The sequence below is a fragment of the Phycodurus eques genome, chromosome 16 (assembly GCF_024500275.1).
Source record: "Phycodurus eques isolate BA_2022a chromosome 16, UOR_Pequ_1.1, whole genome shotgun sequence".
Lineage (NCBI taxonomy): Eukaryota > Metazoa > Chordata > Actinopteri > Syngnathiformes > Syngnathidae > Phycodurus > Phycodurus eques.
Window position 1 is genome coordinate 10,654,645 of NC_084540.1, and position 19,432 is coordinate 10,674,076.

General features: G+C 40.2%; 1 protein-coding gene across 1 annotated transcript; it reads right to left on the reverse strand.

The window, feature by feature from the left end:
• Positions 1-65: 65 nt before the first annotated feature.
• Positions 66-18,178, reverse strand: LOC133415216 (transmembrane protein 184B-like). Its single transcript, XM_061701110.1, is given in 10 exon segments — positions 66-1,992; positions 3,194-3,388; positions 4,186-4,355; positions 6,563-6,654; positions 6,776-6,851; positions 6,936-7,026; positions 12,633-12,693; positions 12,695-12,799; positions 14,891-15,124; positions 17,747-18,178. Coding segments are annotated over 9 exon segments (1,254 nt in total). The 5' UTR covers positions 17,747-18,178; the 3' UTR covers positions 66-1,762.
• Between the last annotated feature and the right edge of the window lie 1,254 nt (positions 18,179-19,432).

Consider the following 19,432-nt stretch of genomic DNA (forward strand, 5'->3'; position numbering starts at 1 on the left):
TTTATCATATGACAGTGTAGTGTGGTGGTGATATCGTGTTTAAACAAGGACATGTACTGCTTTTGTCGAAACGTTTATTTCCCTTTCAACACTTAAGAAAATCCAACAGCATAAAAGTATATAACACTATCAATTTACGGATAAACTGTATATAACACAAACATTAACAGGCATGTATAAAAATTGAAATTATAAAACAAAGCACTATATGAAGCAATGCCATTTAAGTCATCTGTTTTTCAGTGCTTAAACTTGTATTTACAACATTTCCTTTCTGGAATGTGTCCTAATTTATAAATCGAGTTGAATTATAGGATTTTAAGTAGTCTCTTACATCGTATTAAGATGTTTAAAGAGCACCAGGATTCAGTGAAAGGCTGCATAACAAATGATGCATTATCATTGTGGGCATGAGATGTCAGAAATGCAGTTGGGATAGTCGTCACAGCTGTAAAATGCTCATATGAGCCCAGTGATCATGGCCTCCACATTATTTTGGAATTCAGATGTACACTTTGGCTCTCTTCACTTTGCCAACATTCGATACACTATTTGCATTGGCCACAACACAACAGTGAGAGGCAACATTCGGGGTTTACTGCAGTGCTCAACCATCAAACATTTACGATCACAACCACAATGGCTACTGGCTGGTGCAAAAACACAATTTAACATCACCTGGTTAACAGAAGTATACTCAAACAATGTCCATATTCATATTCTCTTGAAATAACAGCAAAAATATTACGGGTTATCTTGGGTTGCCTCATGGGATTAATTGACATGAGGCTCTCGATGTATTCCCGTTTTTTCTGTACAGAATCTCTGCATTATAAAAGCAGGAATTTTATTTTAGAAACAAGTGTAAGTGGTAAAGAAGGATGGATGCTGTCATCTTTATTCTCTGACATGTCTGTCTGTCTAACTAACCTCCTGACTCAATGCTGCCTTAGAAAGTTGGGGCCAAGGTTGGCTTGGTCTGTGATGCATGCAGTGACCTTAATTGTGGGATTATAATCCAGTGCACACCACAGATGGGCCGCAGTGCAGTTTCAGTAATCTGTGTGGGCGTTGTCCTACTGTCAGTCTTCGTGGCCTACTAAATCTCTCCTAAACCACATCCGTTGGTGATTCACAGACATTAGCTGGCTACCATCTTCAGTCACGCCATGACAGTTTATTTTTTTTCATACAAACCTAGTGCCACACATCATTTAAAAAAATAATATATCTCAACATGAAGCCTTGATTCACTTCAATATAACTATCAATGGATATTATTAATTGGAGCACACTTTCCTACTCTATTTGGCAAGGTTTTGGCAAAAATTTAAATAAAGACTCAACATGACAAATAATGATAATAGCCACCACAGGTCAGAAGATGGCACTTTGTAGCTCCAGTTCAATATACCTAGCAGTCATCTAGCTTTAGCTGTGGGGTTTAAAGTGCAGTATCAGGTGGCTATATGTAGCCATACGGCAAATCAAACACAAATTAAGAATACAGATTCCAGGCTCTAATGGGCTCTATAACGTTAATAATACAAGTCACAACTTTACCATCAAATGAACATATAGAAATACCCCAGCTCTTTCCTGAACTATATATATATACTTTTCAATCCTTTCCATGCTCTTACCATTTTATAAACCAGGCAGGAATCTCAGCTAAACAGAGATAACATCTCAGTTGTCTGCCATGGCTTCTGAAATAAGGGCTACAAGAGTAAACGGAAACTCAAGAGGATGTGTTTGAGTCTCAGAACTCATCATCAGAGCTGAGTAATAGGGTCTTCTCATTGTCCCCTCTGGTGCTGAGGTTACTATGGCTGCGAGAGAGAGCTGGGCCTCCACACCGCTCCAGGGTGGACTGCTGGGTATACTGCTGATAAGCTGGTGAGAAGTTATGGATGGCATCCTGCACCATGTCTCCTGGATTCATGGTCTCCTTCAGGCTGCTGGAGATGCTCTTCATTGGTGCACAGCGGCCTGGAAGTGAGGCAGGGTGAAATATTTCAGTATCACTGAGCAGCATAGCGTGAGGGGAGGAACTAAAAAGGGACATAACATGAAATATACTGCTGTGACTGTTCAGTCAAGAATCTCCTACGGGACAGACTTTAGTGTCCATTCTGAATGTGGAAGACAAAGCTATTTGGCAATTAATAAAACAGTATAACTAATTAACACTACACTAGAATAACTAACATCAGTAGAGCGCCGACCAACGTCAAAAATAAACTTAAAAGTAAAAACAAAAGCATCGTGTACTGTATACAGTATGCTGTCTGTCCGATAACATGGCGAGCAACAATTTATGCAATCAGCAGTGTGCGCTCTGACAAAAACGAGGCATGGAAATGAATGTCTTGCACATAAATGCAAAAACTGTTAGTAGGACAGAGATCCCTGTATTTTTTAAGATGGGATCTCTGTCTGGCTAACAGTTGCAACTCAACACAAATCTAAAGACGTGGTACACAGATGATGACCCAAGATGACAGGAGCGTACTATTTTGGATTCTGGTGTGTGTGTGTGCTTAATATGTAGCGCAAACAATGGCTTCAATTCACTTATTGGTTTAATAAGTGCAATACTTACACATATTGCAACTTGTTTGACACGGTCTTGTGTGTTAGTGTTTAATGAATTTCTATTGAAATCCACTGTGCGGCATGTTAGAGGATGTTTTTGTATAAAATAAGGTCCTTGATTATTGCTAGTAGCCACTGGGTCTGGATGGGAATAAAGATGTTAATGCTAAATATCCAAGGACTATTTAACAAATGTAAAATGGGGAATGAAACTAAGCTGTAAACTGTAAAACCACAATAATATATAATAAAATAAAATAAATAATAAAAGAAAACTGAACTCTCATCAATTCACAACTAAAACGATGACAAGCTTGAGCCATTGTGGAAAAAAAAAAAGAAATACTGAAATTACACTGAGATAGAGAGGAACATACGATAGGGGGGAACATACACAGACGTAATAAAGCTAAAGTCACACCTACCGTACTGTCCATAGATAGGAAATGACCCTTTAAATGCAGCATAGCAAGGAAGAAAAAGGACAAAGGGAAATATTGAATACAGAAAGGTGGAGGACAGACTGAATAGAAAAATAGGAAGAAAAAAAAAAAAGTAGAGTCACAGTAGAAGACGAAAAACAAAAATCACTCACCATACGAATCCAGTCTTTTGTCCATATAGACCTTGTAAGTGAAAGCATGGCGCAGAGCAACAGCAGCGAAGAACATCTCAATGCAGATGATGAAGTTCTGGTAACCAGCAGCAACTGTTCCCTCGCCCACAGAAAAGTCAGCAGAGTTTATCTGAGGAATGGCACCACACTTCTCTAGGATGGCCAGCAGCAATCCTGAATTGAACAGAGAAGGAAAGACAAAAGGATACACTTGAAGTCATTCTCCTATACAGTGGTACCTTGGCTTACGAGTGGCCCAAATATTAGTTTTTTGAGTAACAAGCAGTCGCTTGGTTGATTTTTTTTTTTTGCTTAGTGTTTTGAGCCAAAATTTTAATGAAGTTTCAGATACGCCACGGCTCGAGTGAAGTGTGTGGGGGCTACATTTTTTAATTTTTTTTATAAAATCGACCAACTATGGTCTGCAATGCCCTCACGTGGACAAGAAGAGCCAGTTGCGGGTACACTTTTAGCCATTTATTGAATTGGGACAAACAGTCAACCACACAAAAAGAAAATGAGAAAACCTGCAAGGAGCTCACGCCCAGACACACACTGAAATAAACCAAGGAACCCGATTCCACCTTCTCATGTCACTCATATGGACCACGTCCCTTAATGACACACATCCAACACACAAATATGACAGTAATACACTTTACAAACCAGTTTATATCTTTATATTCTCTTTTATAAATGTTATCATGTTTTTAGTAATTATTGTGCTATGTTTCTTTATAAAAAGATTTTGGTGTATTTTTTGAGGAGGCGGGAAAGGATTAATGGCATTTTAATTAATTTCATTAGGGAAAATGTATTTGACAGAGGAGAACATTGAATTACGTGCTTGGTCACGGAACAAAATTAAACTTGTAACTCAGGCTACCACTGTAAATAATCCATTAACTGTTGAGGTACGGTGTTATGAACGAAGTCAAGTATGACGTTGGTGATGGTTCACGTGTTCTTACCCTGCCAAAAGGACAGGAAGATGACGGACTTGACCATAAAGAACTTGAGGACAGGGCTGTAGGGGACAAGTAGCTCTCTTGTGGCAAAGTAGAAGAGGAAGAGAGCGTATAGCGACAGGCTGACTGAGATGTTGTAGATGATGGTCACGTACAAGTAGCCACTGGCCACACTGGAAGAAAAGCACACAAAATGAACCATTTAGCTACAAAGCCAATTCCAATGAAGTTGGGACGCTGTGTTAAACATAAATAAAAACAGAATACAATGATTTGCAAATCATGTTCAACCTATATTTAATTGAATACACTACAAAGACAAGATATTTAACGTTCAAACTGATAAACTTTATTGTTTTTAGCAAATAATCATTAACTTAGACGTTCCAAAAAAGCTGGGACAAGATCATGTTTACCACTGTGTTACATCACCTTTTCTTTTAACAACATTCAATAAACGTTTGGGAACTGAGGACACTAAATGTTGAAGCTTTGTAGGTGGATTTCTTTCCCATTCTTGCTTGATGTACAGCTTCAGCTGTTCAACAGTCCAGGGTCTCCATTGTTGTATTTTACGCTTCATAATGCACCGCACATTTTCAATGGGAGACAGGTCTGGACTGCAGGCAGGCCAGTCTAGTACCTGCACTCTTACTACGAAGCCACGCTGTTGTAACACATGCAGAATGTGGTTTGGCATTGCTGAAATAAGCAGGGGCGTCCATGAAAAAGACGTTGCTTGGATGGCAGCATATGTTTCTCCAAAACCTGTATGTACCTTTCAGCATTAATGGTGCCTTCACAGATGTGTAAGTTACCCATGCCATTGGCACTAACACAGCCCCATACCATCACAGATGCTTGCTTTTGAACTTTGTGTCCATAACAGTCCAGATGGTTCTTTTCCTCTTTGGCCCGGAGGACACAACGTCCACAATTTCCAAAAACAATTTGAAATATGGACTCATCGGATCACAGAACACTTTTCCACTTTGCATCAGTCCATCTCAGACGAGCTTGGGCCCAGAGAAGCCGGCCGCGTTTCTGGGTGTTGTTGATAAATGGCTTTTGCTTTGCATAGTAGAGTTTCAAGTTGCACTTACAGATGTAGCGCCAAAGTGGATTACTGACATTGGTTTTCTGAAGTGTTCCTGAGCCCATGTGGTGATATCCTTTACACATTGATGTCAGTTTTTTGATGCAGTGCCGTCTGAGGGATCGAAGGTCACAGGGCATTCAATGTTGGTTTTCGGGCTTCCCGCATACATGCAGTGATTTCTCCAGATTCTCTGAACCTTTTGATGATATTATGGACCGAGGATGATGAAATACCTAAATTCCTTGCAATTGTACGTTGAGGAACATTGTCCTTAAACTGTTTTAAACTATTTTCTCCCGCACTTGTTCACAAAGAGGTGAACCTCGCCCCATCTTTGCTTGTGAATGACTGAGCAATTCAGGGAAACTCCTTTTATACCCAATAATGGCACCCACCTGTTCCCAATTAGCCTGTTCACCTGGGGGATGTTCCAAACAAGTGTTTGATGAGCATTCCTCAACTTTCCAATATTTTTTGCCACCTGTTCCAGCTTTTTTGGAACGTGTTGCAGCCATAAAATTCTAAGTTAATGATTATTTGCTAAAAACAATAAAGTTTGTACATTTGCACATTAAATATCTTTTCTTTGTAGTGTATTCAATTAAATATAGGTTGAACATGATTTGCAAATCATTGTATTCTGTTTTTATTTATGTTTAACACAACGTCCCAACTTCATTGGAATTGGGGTTGTACATACTACAAAGTTTATGAAGGGAGAAAACTGTCGTAACTCCCTCTATCCATTTTATGTAATGCTTAGGTTCAGGGTTACGGGAAGCTGGACCCTATCACAGCTGACGTTGATTGAGAGGCAGGGTGCACCCTGGACTGATCACTAATCAGTAACAAGGGACCAGTCCTTGAGCATCTGAGCACTGGCATAGGATCACACAAACCACACTCATCCAGAGATACACTATATTTATCTAAAGATGCAAAGAAATACGAGAACGTCTGTCATCTGTACTTTATATAGTTACAGATGAGAGTATATTACAAAAATTATGGCAGAATTTCTTCAATGTATTACGATTGAGGGAACATTCATGTTTTACTACAGTTGTGTATTCATTAACTCGTCACAATATGTATGCTCATGTTTTCTAGCAGAAATAAATCCACTGCAGTCAATATTGTCAAATATTGTGAAGGCATTAGGAATCTAGAATAGCTTTAGTAGTATCAAGTAGTGTGACATACAACACATGGGGCATAACCACTGTAGCACTAGCTATGATAGCTGTGAATGACAGGTGGTAAGCTGTTGTGGAAACATACTTGAAATCGCCATCTTTGTATTTTCCAAAGGCCTGAAGAATGACTGTGATGACTGCCATTAGTGGTTTGACCACACAGAACTGCAGAGTGGCCTGGGGAAGCAAGAGAGTCAAAGTTAAGTACTATCTTCGGGAAGAGAGAATGTATAGCAGTGGCTTTAATTGTCATTATACTGTTTGGCCCTATAGTATGAAGATCATAATACTTTTGTACCTGTTTGCAAAATCTGAGGAACCCAATGGAGTAGGTCTTACCCCACAGACAACAGGTCCCATACATACAGCTTGACCTGAAGTGCAGTGCAGGGTCCCAGACATCAAACATTAGTGGAAACACACATGCAGATTACAACACAGCGACAAACAAGACTTACTCAATAGGTTTTCCTCTGATTTCAGCCATGATGGCACTCTCGCCGCCCAGATACTCATAACACAGACTGAGGAAGTTGTAGATGACAAAGGCTGTTGAGAGCACAGAATAATTTACTGATTTAAATGGTAAACAGTAACGCCAGTCTTACAAGCAGTGATTCGCAACCAGGGTGCCATGAGAACGCATCAGGGGTGCCGTGGGAAATTATCCATCCATCCATCCATCCATTTTCCGTACCGCTTACCCTCACTAGGGTCGCGGGCGTACTGGAGCCTATCCCAGCTATCTTCGGGCAAAAGGCGGGGTACACCATGAACTGGTCGCCAGCCAATCACAGGGCACATACAGTGGGACAAAAAAGTATTTAGTCAGTCACCAATTGTGCAAGTTCTCCCAATTAAAAAGATGAGAGAGGCCTGTAATTTTCATCATAGGTATACCTCACCTGAGACTAAATGAGGGTGGAAGAAAAAAAAAAAAAAAACATTTCCAGATAATCACATTGTCTGATTTGTAAAGAATTTATTATCAAATTATGGTGGAAAATAAGTATTTGGTCACCTAAAAACAAGTCAGTATAAAAGACACCTGCCCCCAAGCTCAAACAGTCACACTCCAAACTCCACTATGGCCAAGACCAAAGAGCTGTCAAAGGACACCATAAACCAAAGTGTAGGCATGCACCAGGCTGAGAAGACTGAATCTGCTATAGGTAGGCATATTGGTGTGAAGAAATCAACTGTGGAAGCAATTATTGGAAAATGGAAGACATACAAGACCGCTGATAATCTCCCTTTATCTGGTGCTCCACGCAAGATCTCACTCCGTGGGGTCAAAATGATCACAGGAACGGTGAACAAAAATCCCAGAACCACACGGGGGGCCCTAGTGAATGACCTGCAGAGAGCTGGGGCCAAAAGTAACAAAGCCTACCATCAGTAACACACTACACCGCCAGGGACTCAAATCCTGCAATGCCAGACATGTCCCCCTGCTTAAGCCAGTACATGTCCAGGCCCGTCTGATATTTGCTACAGAGCATTTGGATGATCCAGAAGAGGATTGGGAGAATGTCATATGGTCAGATGAAACCAAAATAGAACTTTTTGGTAAAAACTCAACTTGTCGTGTTTGGAGGAGAAAGAATGCTGAGTTTCATCCAAATAACATCATACCTACTGCGAAGCATGGGGGTAGAAACATCATGCTTTGGGGGTGTTTTTCTGCAAAGGGACCAGGACGACTGATCTGTGCAAAGGAAAGAATGAATGGGGCCATGTATTGTGAGATTTTGAGTGAAAACCTCCTCCCGTCAGCAAGGCCATTGAAGATGAAACCGGGCTAGGACTTTCAGTATGACAATGATCCCAAACACACCGCCCGGGCAATGAAGGAGTGGCTTCATAAGATAGAAAATCTTTGGAGGGAGTTGAAAGTCTGTGTTGCCCAGCGACAGCCCCAAAACATCACTGCTCTAGAGGAGATCTGGATGGAGTAATGGAACAAAATACCAGCAACAGTGAAAACCTTGTGAAGACTTACAGAAAACATTTGACTTGTGTCATTGCCAAAAAATGGTACCGTAATTTCGCGTGTATAATGCGCATTTCCCCCCCCCCCCACAAAAAATTGTCAAGTCAATAGTGTGCATTATCCATCCATGCATTTTCTGAGCTGCTTCTCCTCACTCGGGTCGCGGGCATTATATAGGGGAAAATTGAAAAAAAACGTTCACATTTTATAAATGTATGCCACCATCTAGAGGTTATGAAAAAGCTGTACACTGTAATTCCTCTACACTTTCATTCCAATATGCCACCGCCACCGAGAGGTTATGAAAAAGGTGTAGCCTACACTTTCACTCCAATATGACAGGGGTACGTATGACTGCATAATATGTACAGTTGTGCTCATAAGTTTACATACACTGGTAGAATGTGATTTTTTTAAATTATTATTATTTATTTTGTTTATTTTATTTTTTTTAATGACAGATGACTGAACAACCATCATTAATTTCTTTATGGTTATGTTTTGTTTAATGACAATGCTTTTCTGACATGCTTGACAGTTTAATTTGAAACCCATTAAAATAAAATGTAATGTTTCACCTGGCCCTTCATGTTTTCTTTAAAGAATTGTACCCATCTTACAAATTCTCCCTGTGTAATCAAACATGAGCACAACTGTCTTTTTTCATTTACTTTATTTCAAAGTTGGGCTGTGAATTTCAAAATAAGAGCAAGTAAATAAAAAAAGCAAGTAGTACATGTTCAAATGAAGTGCTTCAGAATAATTATTTGAAAAAAAAAAAAACTAACAAAATACAGATAATACTTTGTTTTGATCATATGGGTAGAAGCAAAAGCATGCATTGTAAAAATGCATTATATATGGATAGAATGGTTTTCCAGAATTTTGAGGTCAACTTTGGGGGTGCGTATTATACATAGGTGCGCATTATACACAACAAATTACAGTATATAACAAAGTATTGAGATGACCTTTTGTTATTGACCAAATACTTAGTTTCCACCATAATTTGCAATTTTTTTTTTATTTAAAAAAAAAAAAAAAAAAAAAAAAAAAAGAAAATCAGACTGATTTTCTGGGTTTTATTTTCTCATTTTGTCTCTCATAGGTGAGGTATACCAATGATGAAAATTACAGGCCTCTCTCATCTTTTCAAGTGGGAGAACTTGCACAATTGGTGACTGACCTTTTTTGCGCTACTGTATAAACAAACAAACATTCACACTCACATTTACACCTGTGGGAAATTTAGACTCTTCAATTAACCTACCATGCATGTTTTTGGGATGAGGGAGGAAACCGGAGTACCCAGAGAAAACCCAAGCAGGCACAGGGAGAACATACAAACTATACAGAGGCAAGGCCGGATTTGAACCCCCAGAATTCGATCTTTTTTTCCATACATTTACATCAAGATGTGTTACACAACTCAGGACAGAGCACCTTTTGTTTGAAGCCTCCCACTTTTCAAGTGAGCAAAATTATTGGAAGAGACATTAAATTAACTTAAAGTGAATAACTTAATATTTTGTGGCATAACCCTTACTTGCAATAACTGCATCAAGCCTGCGACCCATTGACTTCACCAAACTGTTGCATTCTTTATATCAAATGCTTTTCCAGGACTTTGCTGCAGCCTCTTGCAGTTCTTGTTTGTTTCTGGGGGTTTCTCCATTCAGTCTCGTCTTCAGGAGGCAAAATGCAGGCTGTATTGGGTTTCGGTCTGGTGATTGACTTGGCCAGTCTAAGACCTTCCACTTTTGCCTCCTGATGAAGTGCTCTGTTGTGTTGGCAGTGTGATTTATGTCATTGTCTTGTTACATGATGAAGCTTCTCCCCATTAGTTTGGTTGCATTTTTCTGTAAATTGACCTGAGAAAATGGTTTTGTAGACTTCAGAATTAATTCTGCTGCTACCATCATGAGTTACATCATTAATAAAGACTAGTGAGCCCGTTCCAGAAACAGCCATGCAAGCCCAAGCCATGACATTACCTCCGCCATGCTTCACAGATGAGCTTGTGTGTTTTGGATCATAAGCATATCCTTTCTTTTTCCAAACATTGGCCTTTCCATCACTTTGGTAGAGGTTAATCCTGGTCTCATCAGTTCGTAAAACATTGTTCCAAAAAATTTGTGGCTCATCTCTGCACTTCTTTGCAAAATACAATATGGCCTTCTGATTCTTTTTGCTGATGAGTGGCTTGCATCGTGTGTTATGGCCTGTATATTTCTTCTCCCGAAGTCTTCTTTGAACAGTGGACTAGGATAACTTCACCACTGCCCTGTGGAGGTTGGCAGTGATGTCACGGACTGTTGTCTTTTAGGTTTTTTTTCACAGCTCTCACGTTTCTGTCATCAACTGTTGTTGATACCCTTGGCCGACCTGTTCGATGTCTGTTGTTCAGAACACCAGTAGTTTCCTTCTTTTTCAGGACATTCCAAACTGTTGTATTGGCTATGCCCAGTGATTGTGCAATAGTTCTGATAAATTTTCACTTGTTTGCTTTTCTCCCATAGACAGCTCTCAGATCACGTGTGCTTAACAGCAAATGCAGTTTTCACAGGTGAAACCCAGAGCCAAAAACAAGCACTGTTTATGCAATCAATCTAAAAGGCAACACCTGAGCATCTAGAAACATCCATCAGTCACATGTTCCAATATTTTTGCTCACTTAAAAAGTGGGTGGCTTGAAACAAAAGCTACTCTGTCCCGAGTTGTTTAACACATCTAGATGTAAATACCATGAAATAAAAACTGGAATTCTGCAATTTTGTCTCATATTCATCTTTTGATCTGAAACCCAAATGTCTTCAGTATACAACAAAAACAAAGTAATTGACCTTGCTGTTCTTTTTCAATATTTGAGTATGCCCATGCATTTTATGTTTTAAATACACAGTTAAGGCATTAAATCAGCATTCCTTGAGGCAGTTTCATTCTGCGCAGTGACTCTGCCGGAAATGGGTGTGGTCTGATAGGGCATTGGCACCTATCACCCCACTTTGGGACCCTTTTTCTCCCTGCAAAATTGAAGGCCCATGGAATTTAACAATTGGTATGGTGACGTGGCATCTACTAAATAGAAAAGAGCTATGAATTCCATGGGCAGACTCTTCTGTACTAAGCTAGGGCTCACAACATTTCACGTTTTTAGGTAATCCAGGTTTCGCTAACATGAAGCAGAAACCGGTGCCCACCAAACATTTTGGATGGATTTTATGGATTGGATATGGATTTTGCAGAACTTGGCCATGGTGATCACTTGCTGTAATGAAATCCATTGGGCAAACAATTCCATCAAAATATATATGCTTACAGAATGTGAAGGCCTCCAAAAAAGTCCCAGAATTGGGCGTGGCCCACTCCGCAGGGGAGGGTTTACTCACTGAACTGAGGCATAATTTTTTTTTTTAATTTGACGTCCCCACCGTTTCAGTGAGTTGAAACTGCAAAATTTGCACACCGAAGAATGTTTTCTTTTGTATGTCGATTTAATTAAGATGTCTTTGTGGTTGAATAGACGGTATTTGTTGTTTTACCAAGTGCTTCTCATTATCACATTAATGAAGTGGAAGAATAGCAGAGAAGTACTGGGCTTTACTGATTTCAACATAAAATCCTAACTCTGGCCAGTCCGAGACAAGACCAAAACTTTTTGGAGTCGAGTACGAGACAAGACCAAGACCTTCAAAATGTGGTTTTGAGACTGGCCGGTCTCAAGTGTTACAACACTAGGAGGAGAAGATAGTTTGGGTAAAGATGAAATTACACCCAGCGCATATACTGTGAACTAGAACTTTACAGATAAGTTGGGGGAAACAGAGATAACCAAGGCCGGTAACCCAATGTGTACTATTCATGAAACGTACTGACTGATGCATCTCTAATTGGACATTTGTCAATCATTGTAGTTCCACTGCAAATGACATTTGACTGAGGAAAAAAAAAAAAAAAACAGGAGCGACATAACCATTGTGTTACGCAACGACTTGTTTCATTCTCAAATTCTGCAAAAACGCATGCACATTCCTGAGAAAGCAGATCAGTCGTACTTTCTCCACAGATAACATTCACTCATGTCTGTGGCGACTATCCGTGAGTATATCACATAACCCAGCCCGATAGCAAAATAGTCAAGCACACTCCTCTGTCCACTCACCTTCGTAGCAGTCTCTAACTGTGTCAAAGTACACATAGTACTCCTCATTGGTAAAAAATAGGAAGGCTGAGCCAAGAGTCAAAGGCATAGATGGGAACAATGAAGAGAATCCTCACTATATGCCTCTGCTCATTTGGAGAGCTGTAGTAACGTAGGTGCATGTAGATCTGCAGGTAGAAAGGTGAGAAGATGAGGTTCCATAATGAGAGCCATTTAAGACATTGTAATGAACACTTTATGTAGCAGTAATTGTCAAGCGTTATTCTTGCCATGTTTCCATGTAGTTGAGTCAGGCAAAGTAATGTAATTGCATCCAAATTAATTTCAACAGTCTCTAGAAATACATATCACAGAGTAACACTTGAGGTTTGATTAATAGATTTTGCTAAACAACAAAGAGAAATGTTTGATCAGTGAAAGCAAAAACATGCAGTTGGGAGCTTTAATTCATTGAAAAATATCAAAACTTCACATTGTAGTGTGTGCTCACAGTGCTGCTGTTTATGTCCGCAGCATAATACATACCGTATGCCAAAAGCACTGCCAATTAAGGACAAAATTGTCATTTGGCACAAGCCAATGACAAGTTACAGCTTCTATGAGAATAGGGGAAACTTAAATAATTTCTTAAACTACATCAAACCAGGAGTAACTAAGGAATAAATAAAATTTTCATTATCGTTCATTCATTAGGTTCTACTTTGTGCAGACGGGTAACAAGACAACAGTAAATATTTGCTCGAGTTCAATATTGGAGCTCTGTTGATGTGAAAGTTGTCCCTCCTCCAGACCTGTACATGCACACCTCAACATCACTCACCCTATGGGAGGCTTGCTGCCTGAGAGAAAGAAAACAAACCTTTCCATGAGAAGCATCAGCTCAGTTAACAATTGCAAGGATAATCCAGCTGGTTTAAGTTTGTTACTTAACAATACTGTAACCTGTTACAGTGTAACGTGAGATGAATCGCACTTGCTCAATGTAGTGAGTGTACTTACAGGTACATCTCAATAAATTAGAATATGGGTGAAAAGTTCATTTATTTAAGCACTCATACATTATACGGATTCATTCAACACTTGGGAAAATACTTTTCAAATCAGAGTGCGCATTTTACGACGGATAGTTTTGTAAACTTTCATAGACAACGTGGCTTTGTGGGTAACTTGATACTAATGAATGGGGCAGTGCCAACTATCCAACTACCTGGGCTTCCTCCTACCGTCCCGCTGTCATGAGGTGCCGTGTTCGGCTGTGATCATCAACAACAAGGGTACGTGGACGTGTTTGCTTACTTTTATGATTGTAGTTCCCAATAACCATTCCATTTTGAAGTCAAGCCTCCTAACGTGATTTTACATCGTATCAGCTATCACGCGCTCAGTACGTTTTATTCCTTTTGGCGCATCCATTTGACAAGCCCCTAGCGTCTGAGAGCTGGCCCTTATGATTCAACTTTTAAAATGTAATTTTTTTTTACTTAGCCACTTTAATACCTATGCTAGCTACACATTAGATTATCTGTCCATATTGAACTCCGGTATTGACGTGGATGAGTATGCTTTAATTCAACTTTCGGCGAAATCTTCGGTGTGCCTTGAGTAATTGTAATAACAGCCATTTGACAGAGATCAAAGAAGAAGAGGCGGGGCCGGATCAGTCCTTCACACTGAAGTGTGTGGCATTCCCCTATTAAGAGCAACAAGAGGAAGAGTAACTCACGTAAACTCTAGTAACAGACATCATTCCCACAGAACAGAATATATGCCTGTGAGTATTGTTGTAAGCTTTGTTCGTATGCGTTGCTGCAGAGCATTGTATTAAATTAGCAGTTGTTAGAATGTTTATAATTACCCTAACATCTATGCTGATTTCTATTAGCTTGTTCTATGGTGTTTCATTACTAGCATTATGGCCAGCGGCCTTTCATTAGTTACAGGAGAATGAAGTTTGTAAATCCATCCATTGTCAACACCGCTTATCATGGTTAGGGTCACGGGGTGCTGGAGCCTATCCCAGCTGACTTCGGGCGAAAGGCGGACTACACCCTGAACTGGTCGCCAGTCAGTCGCAGGGCACATATAGACACAGACAACCATTCACACTCACATCCACACCGTCACTGAGTGGGAACTGATCCCACTCTGCCCGCACCAAAGTCAGGCAAGTGTACCACTACACCATCAGTGACTTGAAGTTTGTAAATGTGACATAAAAACCAGTCAACAACCTTGTAATAACATGGAACTGTCTTTACCTGGTGACATGTGATCAGGAGTGCTGTCCAAACAAAAACACCTGATATGGTTTGGGCAGTAGAGGTCATGAGGAAAATGGGCTGCTCTAGTGTGACCACTGGCGCTTCCGGTATCCAGGAGGAGTTTGACCCCTGTGGGAGCATGGTGGCAGGGACCCGGGGTGCAAGGCCTGCTGGAGAGTCATTAGCCAGCTTGTCTGACAAACGTATGTCTCGCCTCCAAAGCTGACTCATCTGTTTGAAGGAGGGAGCAGTGCGGGCATTTTAGGCAAGACAATCAAAAGCCACACTGAACCGCGATGATTCTGCGATGATGTGGAAACTGACATGTGGAACTGCTATGATGTACATACAGTCAGTGACGTATGAAACAGAAGAGGTGCGTATGAGCAAGTACATCACATTGATTCATGAATGGCAGAAGCCAGGGCAGTTGTTGCATGTGCATTACTCAAGATAAGGACCTTGATAACGGTTTTCCATCAGTCTACATTTACTGTGACCAGCACAGACAAATTACTTGCAGAACTGAAATCTCAACCCAAACACACAAGAATATTAAAATTACGCTTTTGGACAGGCAGGACAAGAAGTTAGTGTGGTATGCAAATAACAAGGTCTTCAGGCCTTTTTGCAGCTGCATTTAAAGGAGGATCGTTTTGACAACATTGTCAACTGTATGCGGTAGTTTTCAAAAACACAAAAAAAACAGTAATTTTAAATACCCCAAAACAACTGTTTTAGATTGTTGTTTGATTGTTCATCAGTTTGAACATTAAATACCTTGTCTGTCTTTCTCGTGTATTCAACTGAATAGGTTGAAAAGGATTTGCAAATCAGTGTTTTCATTTTACTTACATTTTACAAATCCCTACTTAATTGGAATTAGCGTTTGTAGACAATCTTGCATTTGTTTCTTGTAAAAGGTTAATAAAAAAATCTATGATATGACATGTATGGCATTGTTACAAAGCAATAATTTAAAGAAGAAAAACAAAACAAAACTGATGCTCCACCCTCATCTACGTCAGTTCCAGGAATGCAATGATCTAATCAGTGACTGAGAAAACTACTTTCCCTCTCCTCTCTGCACCAACTAATATATAGAAGGCTGGCATATAATGTCTGAGGATGACGCACACTGCATTTGAAACACATTGGAGTTGTCCTCACTATTCATAAGAAACTCTGTAAAACAACTTATGGCAGCAAAATATTTTTTGGGAGGGAAGCAAAAACGACACTGGAAATGGGTCATTTGTTGAAAAAGGTAGTTTGGACCATGTGGATATTTGAATTATTTATTTTGCATCCGTTGCTAAACTACTGCAATGAAACTTAAGCAAAGATTCTTTGTGACCCTCAGTTATTTATTTTAATAAAGTGAACCGCCGCCGATTCACCATTTGAGAACTCACCTATTTGAATTTTTTTTCTATATAATCTAACTAATACATATCCTCTGAAAAGCTCACTTATTTGCACTTTCTGAAACGCCCTAAGATGCTGCCCAACTGCACTGCTCCTATTTAGGCGCCATTTTGGTGGAGGAGCACCTAGCAATGGCCACCAGCTGACAGCCCCTGACTTGACAGCGAACAGCAAGATTCTCGTAAAGGTCCGACAGGCAGGCGAGGCTCCTTGTGGGGTTGATGTCAGAGAAAGCAAGATTGTTAACTTCTCAAGATGATGCAGGCCTGGACCTCAACTGGCAGTGGTGGAAGTTAAAAGCTCATCAGCTGGTAACGGCTCGCTGCTCAACGTAAGGTATGAGTTTGAAATGATATTTAAGTGTTTTGGAATCATACTTTGGGGTATATTTAGGGTTTAACCATTAGTCCCCAACCTTTTTTGGATTTACTTTTTTCCCTGTATCGCCTGACGAATATAAGCGTTTTGACAGAGGCACAGATGGCTGCACCTGATTTTCAAAATAAATTATAGTCTGATGACCGATAAAATTGTAAATTGTTCAGTCTCTCTGTGGGGCGCGGTACAACACTAAACATTTTTAGCGGGGGGGGGGGGGCACCCATTAACACATTTTCACTGTTCCTGTCAGGACTTGCTCCCTAACCTACACAAATAGTGGGGTTCACTGTATGCGTGCGCGCTCAACATCCGTATTTCCAAATCCATATCATTTATTTATTTTTATCAATTAAATTTATGGACAATGTGCACATACATTCATCAATGATGATTTTTCCAGATTTAGTAGAAAGTTAATTTCCATCTATAGCCAAGAACATAAAATATAACAAACATATGAACCCCCCCAAAATTGGGGTATATGACAAGTAACACAGACTTACAAAATCTAAAATTATAATTAATCATAGATAAAATTATCAAACCTACAGTGCAAGAATTTCTGCATACAATAATTTACCAATACATTATTTTTGTTTGTTAATTTTTTTACAATTAATAAAATAAACAGCTTGACAGTTAGTATGGTTTTAAATTATTGAAGACAAGGCGTACAACTGACATAATTGAAGACGAAAATTTAAGAATCAATGTGTACATAAGAAAATTACTGCCTTATTTGGATTCAATAAGGTCATTGACCGCATTATGTGCATTATTGTTTGGCTGCAATGCTCTAGTAATCAGTACTCTTTGTGACAGGTTAACGTGTCTGCAGGCGAGGCGGCTGCCTCTTTCACCCTTTTCGATCATCAGCTCAATCAAATTGTGTTCAAAGGCACTGACGCCGAACACTGGTCCTCAGAATTGACCGAGGCTCGATTAAAAACAATAAAAAAGGTATTCAATTATGTATAACTTTTAAAATACGTTTACATATACTTTTTTTTTTTTTTACACGAGACACGAATCTATGGTACTTACCTCCTCTGCAGTTGTGTGGTTACCGCGTTGTATCCAAACATCAATTTAGCTCTTCTCAAGGTGGTTACGCACTTTTTCAAGTTAACCGGCTAAATGGTTGCATTTCGAGAACCTAAGAATACAATCTTTGTACTGCTGCGCTTTAACACCAGTTCATGCTCGTCTTTGCTACAGCTAGCAAATATCAGCTGGGGCTCAGGCGAGAGGTGGTAGCTCCCGTTAGCTTGCCATTAGATACCTGTGCTAGTTTTTTCCCCTAGTTACATTCAGGCTAAAAAACGCAACGAGGTTTGAACAAACCCTTCGCTAAGAAGAAATAGAGAAACATCAAAATACAACTACTACCATCTTTTAACTTCCTTTCGAAAACCGATAGGCCAGTGCCGTTAGTCCTTCACATCACCACCACGAGTGGGTGGCTGCCAAGCAAACAACAGATATTGGCGCATGCGCAGTGTCTTATGTCGCGTAAACCGTGACACAATTAATCGCAAATTATTTTTTAAATGTATTACACCAACTTCAATTCATGTAGGAGGCTTTTTTTTGGTCGCACACGAGAGAACGCGACCACACGCACACACACACTAACAAAATCTAAACTTATTTTTCTTTTTGCTTGTCCCTTTAGGGGTCGCCACAGCGCGTCATCCTTTTCCATGTAAGCCTATCTCCTGCATCCTCCTCTGGAACACCAACTGCTCTCATGTCTTCCCTCACGACATCCATCAACCTTCTCTTTGGTCTTCCTCTAGCTCTCTTGCCTGGCAGCTCCATCCTTATCCTCCTTCTACCAATATACTCACTATTTCTCCTCTGGATGTGTCCAAACCATCGAAGTCTGCTCTCTCTAACTTTGTCTCCAAAACATCGAACCTCGGCTGTCCCTCTGATGAGCTCATTTCTAATTGTATCCAACCTGGTCACTCCGAGAGCAAACCTCAACATCTTCATTTCCGCCACCTCCAGCTCTGCTTCCTGTTGTCTCTTCAGTGCCACTGTCTCTAATCCGTACATCATGGCTGGCCTCACCACTGTTTTATAAACTTTGCCCTTCATCCAAGCAGAGACTCTTCTGTCACATAACACACCTGACACCTTCCTCCACCCGTTCCAACCTGCTTGGACCCGTTTCTTCTCTTCCTGACCACACTCACCATTGCTGTGGACGGTTGACCCCAATTATTTAAAGTCCTCCACCCTTGCTATCTCTTCTCCCAATCACGACTCTCTCTCTGTCTGGGATGCTCAGAAGTACTTCGTCTAGCTCCTTCCAGAATTTCTCTTTCACCTCTAGGTCACATCCTACCTGTGGGGCATAGCCACTAATCACATTATACAGAACACCCTCAATTTCAAGTTTCAGCCTCATCACTCGATCTGATACTCTTTTCACCTCCAAGACATTCTTAGCCGACTCTTCTTTTAAAATAACACCGACTCCATTTCTCTTCCCATCTACACCAAGGTAAAATAATTTAAAACCTGCCGCTGAACTTCTAGCGTTACTGCCTTTCCACCTGGTCTCCTGGACACACAATATATCAACCTTTCTCCTAATCATCATGTCAACCAACTCCCGAGATTTTCCTGTCATAGTCTCAACATTCAAAGTCCCCACATTCAGTTCTAGGCTCTGTGCTTTCCTCTTCTCTTTCTGCCGAAGAACCCACTTTCCACCTCTTC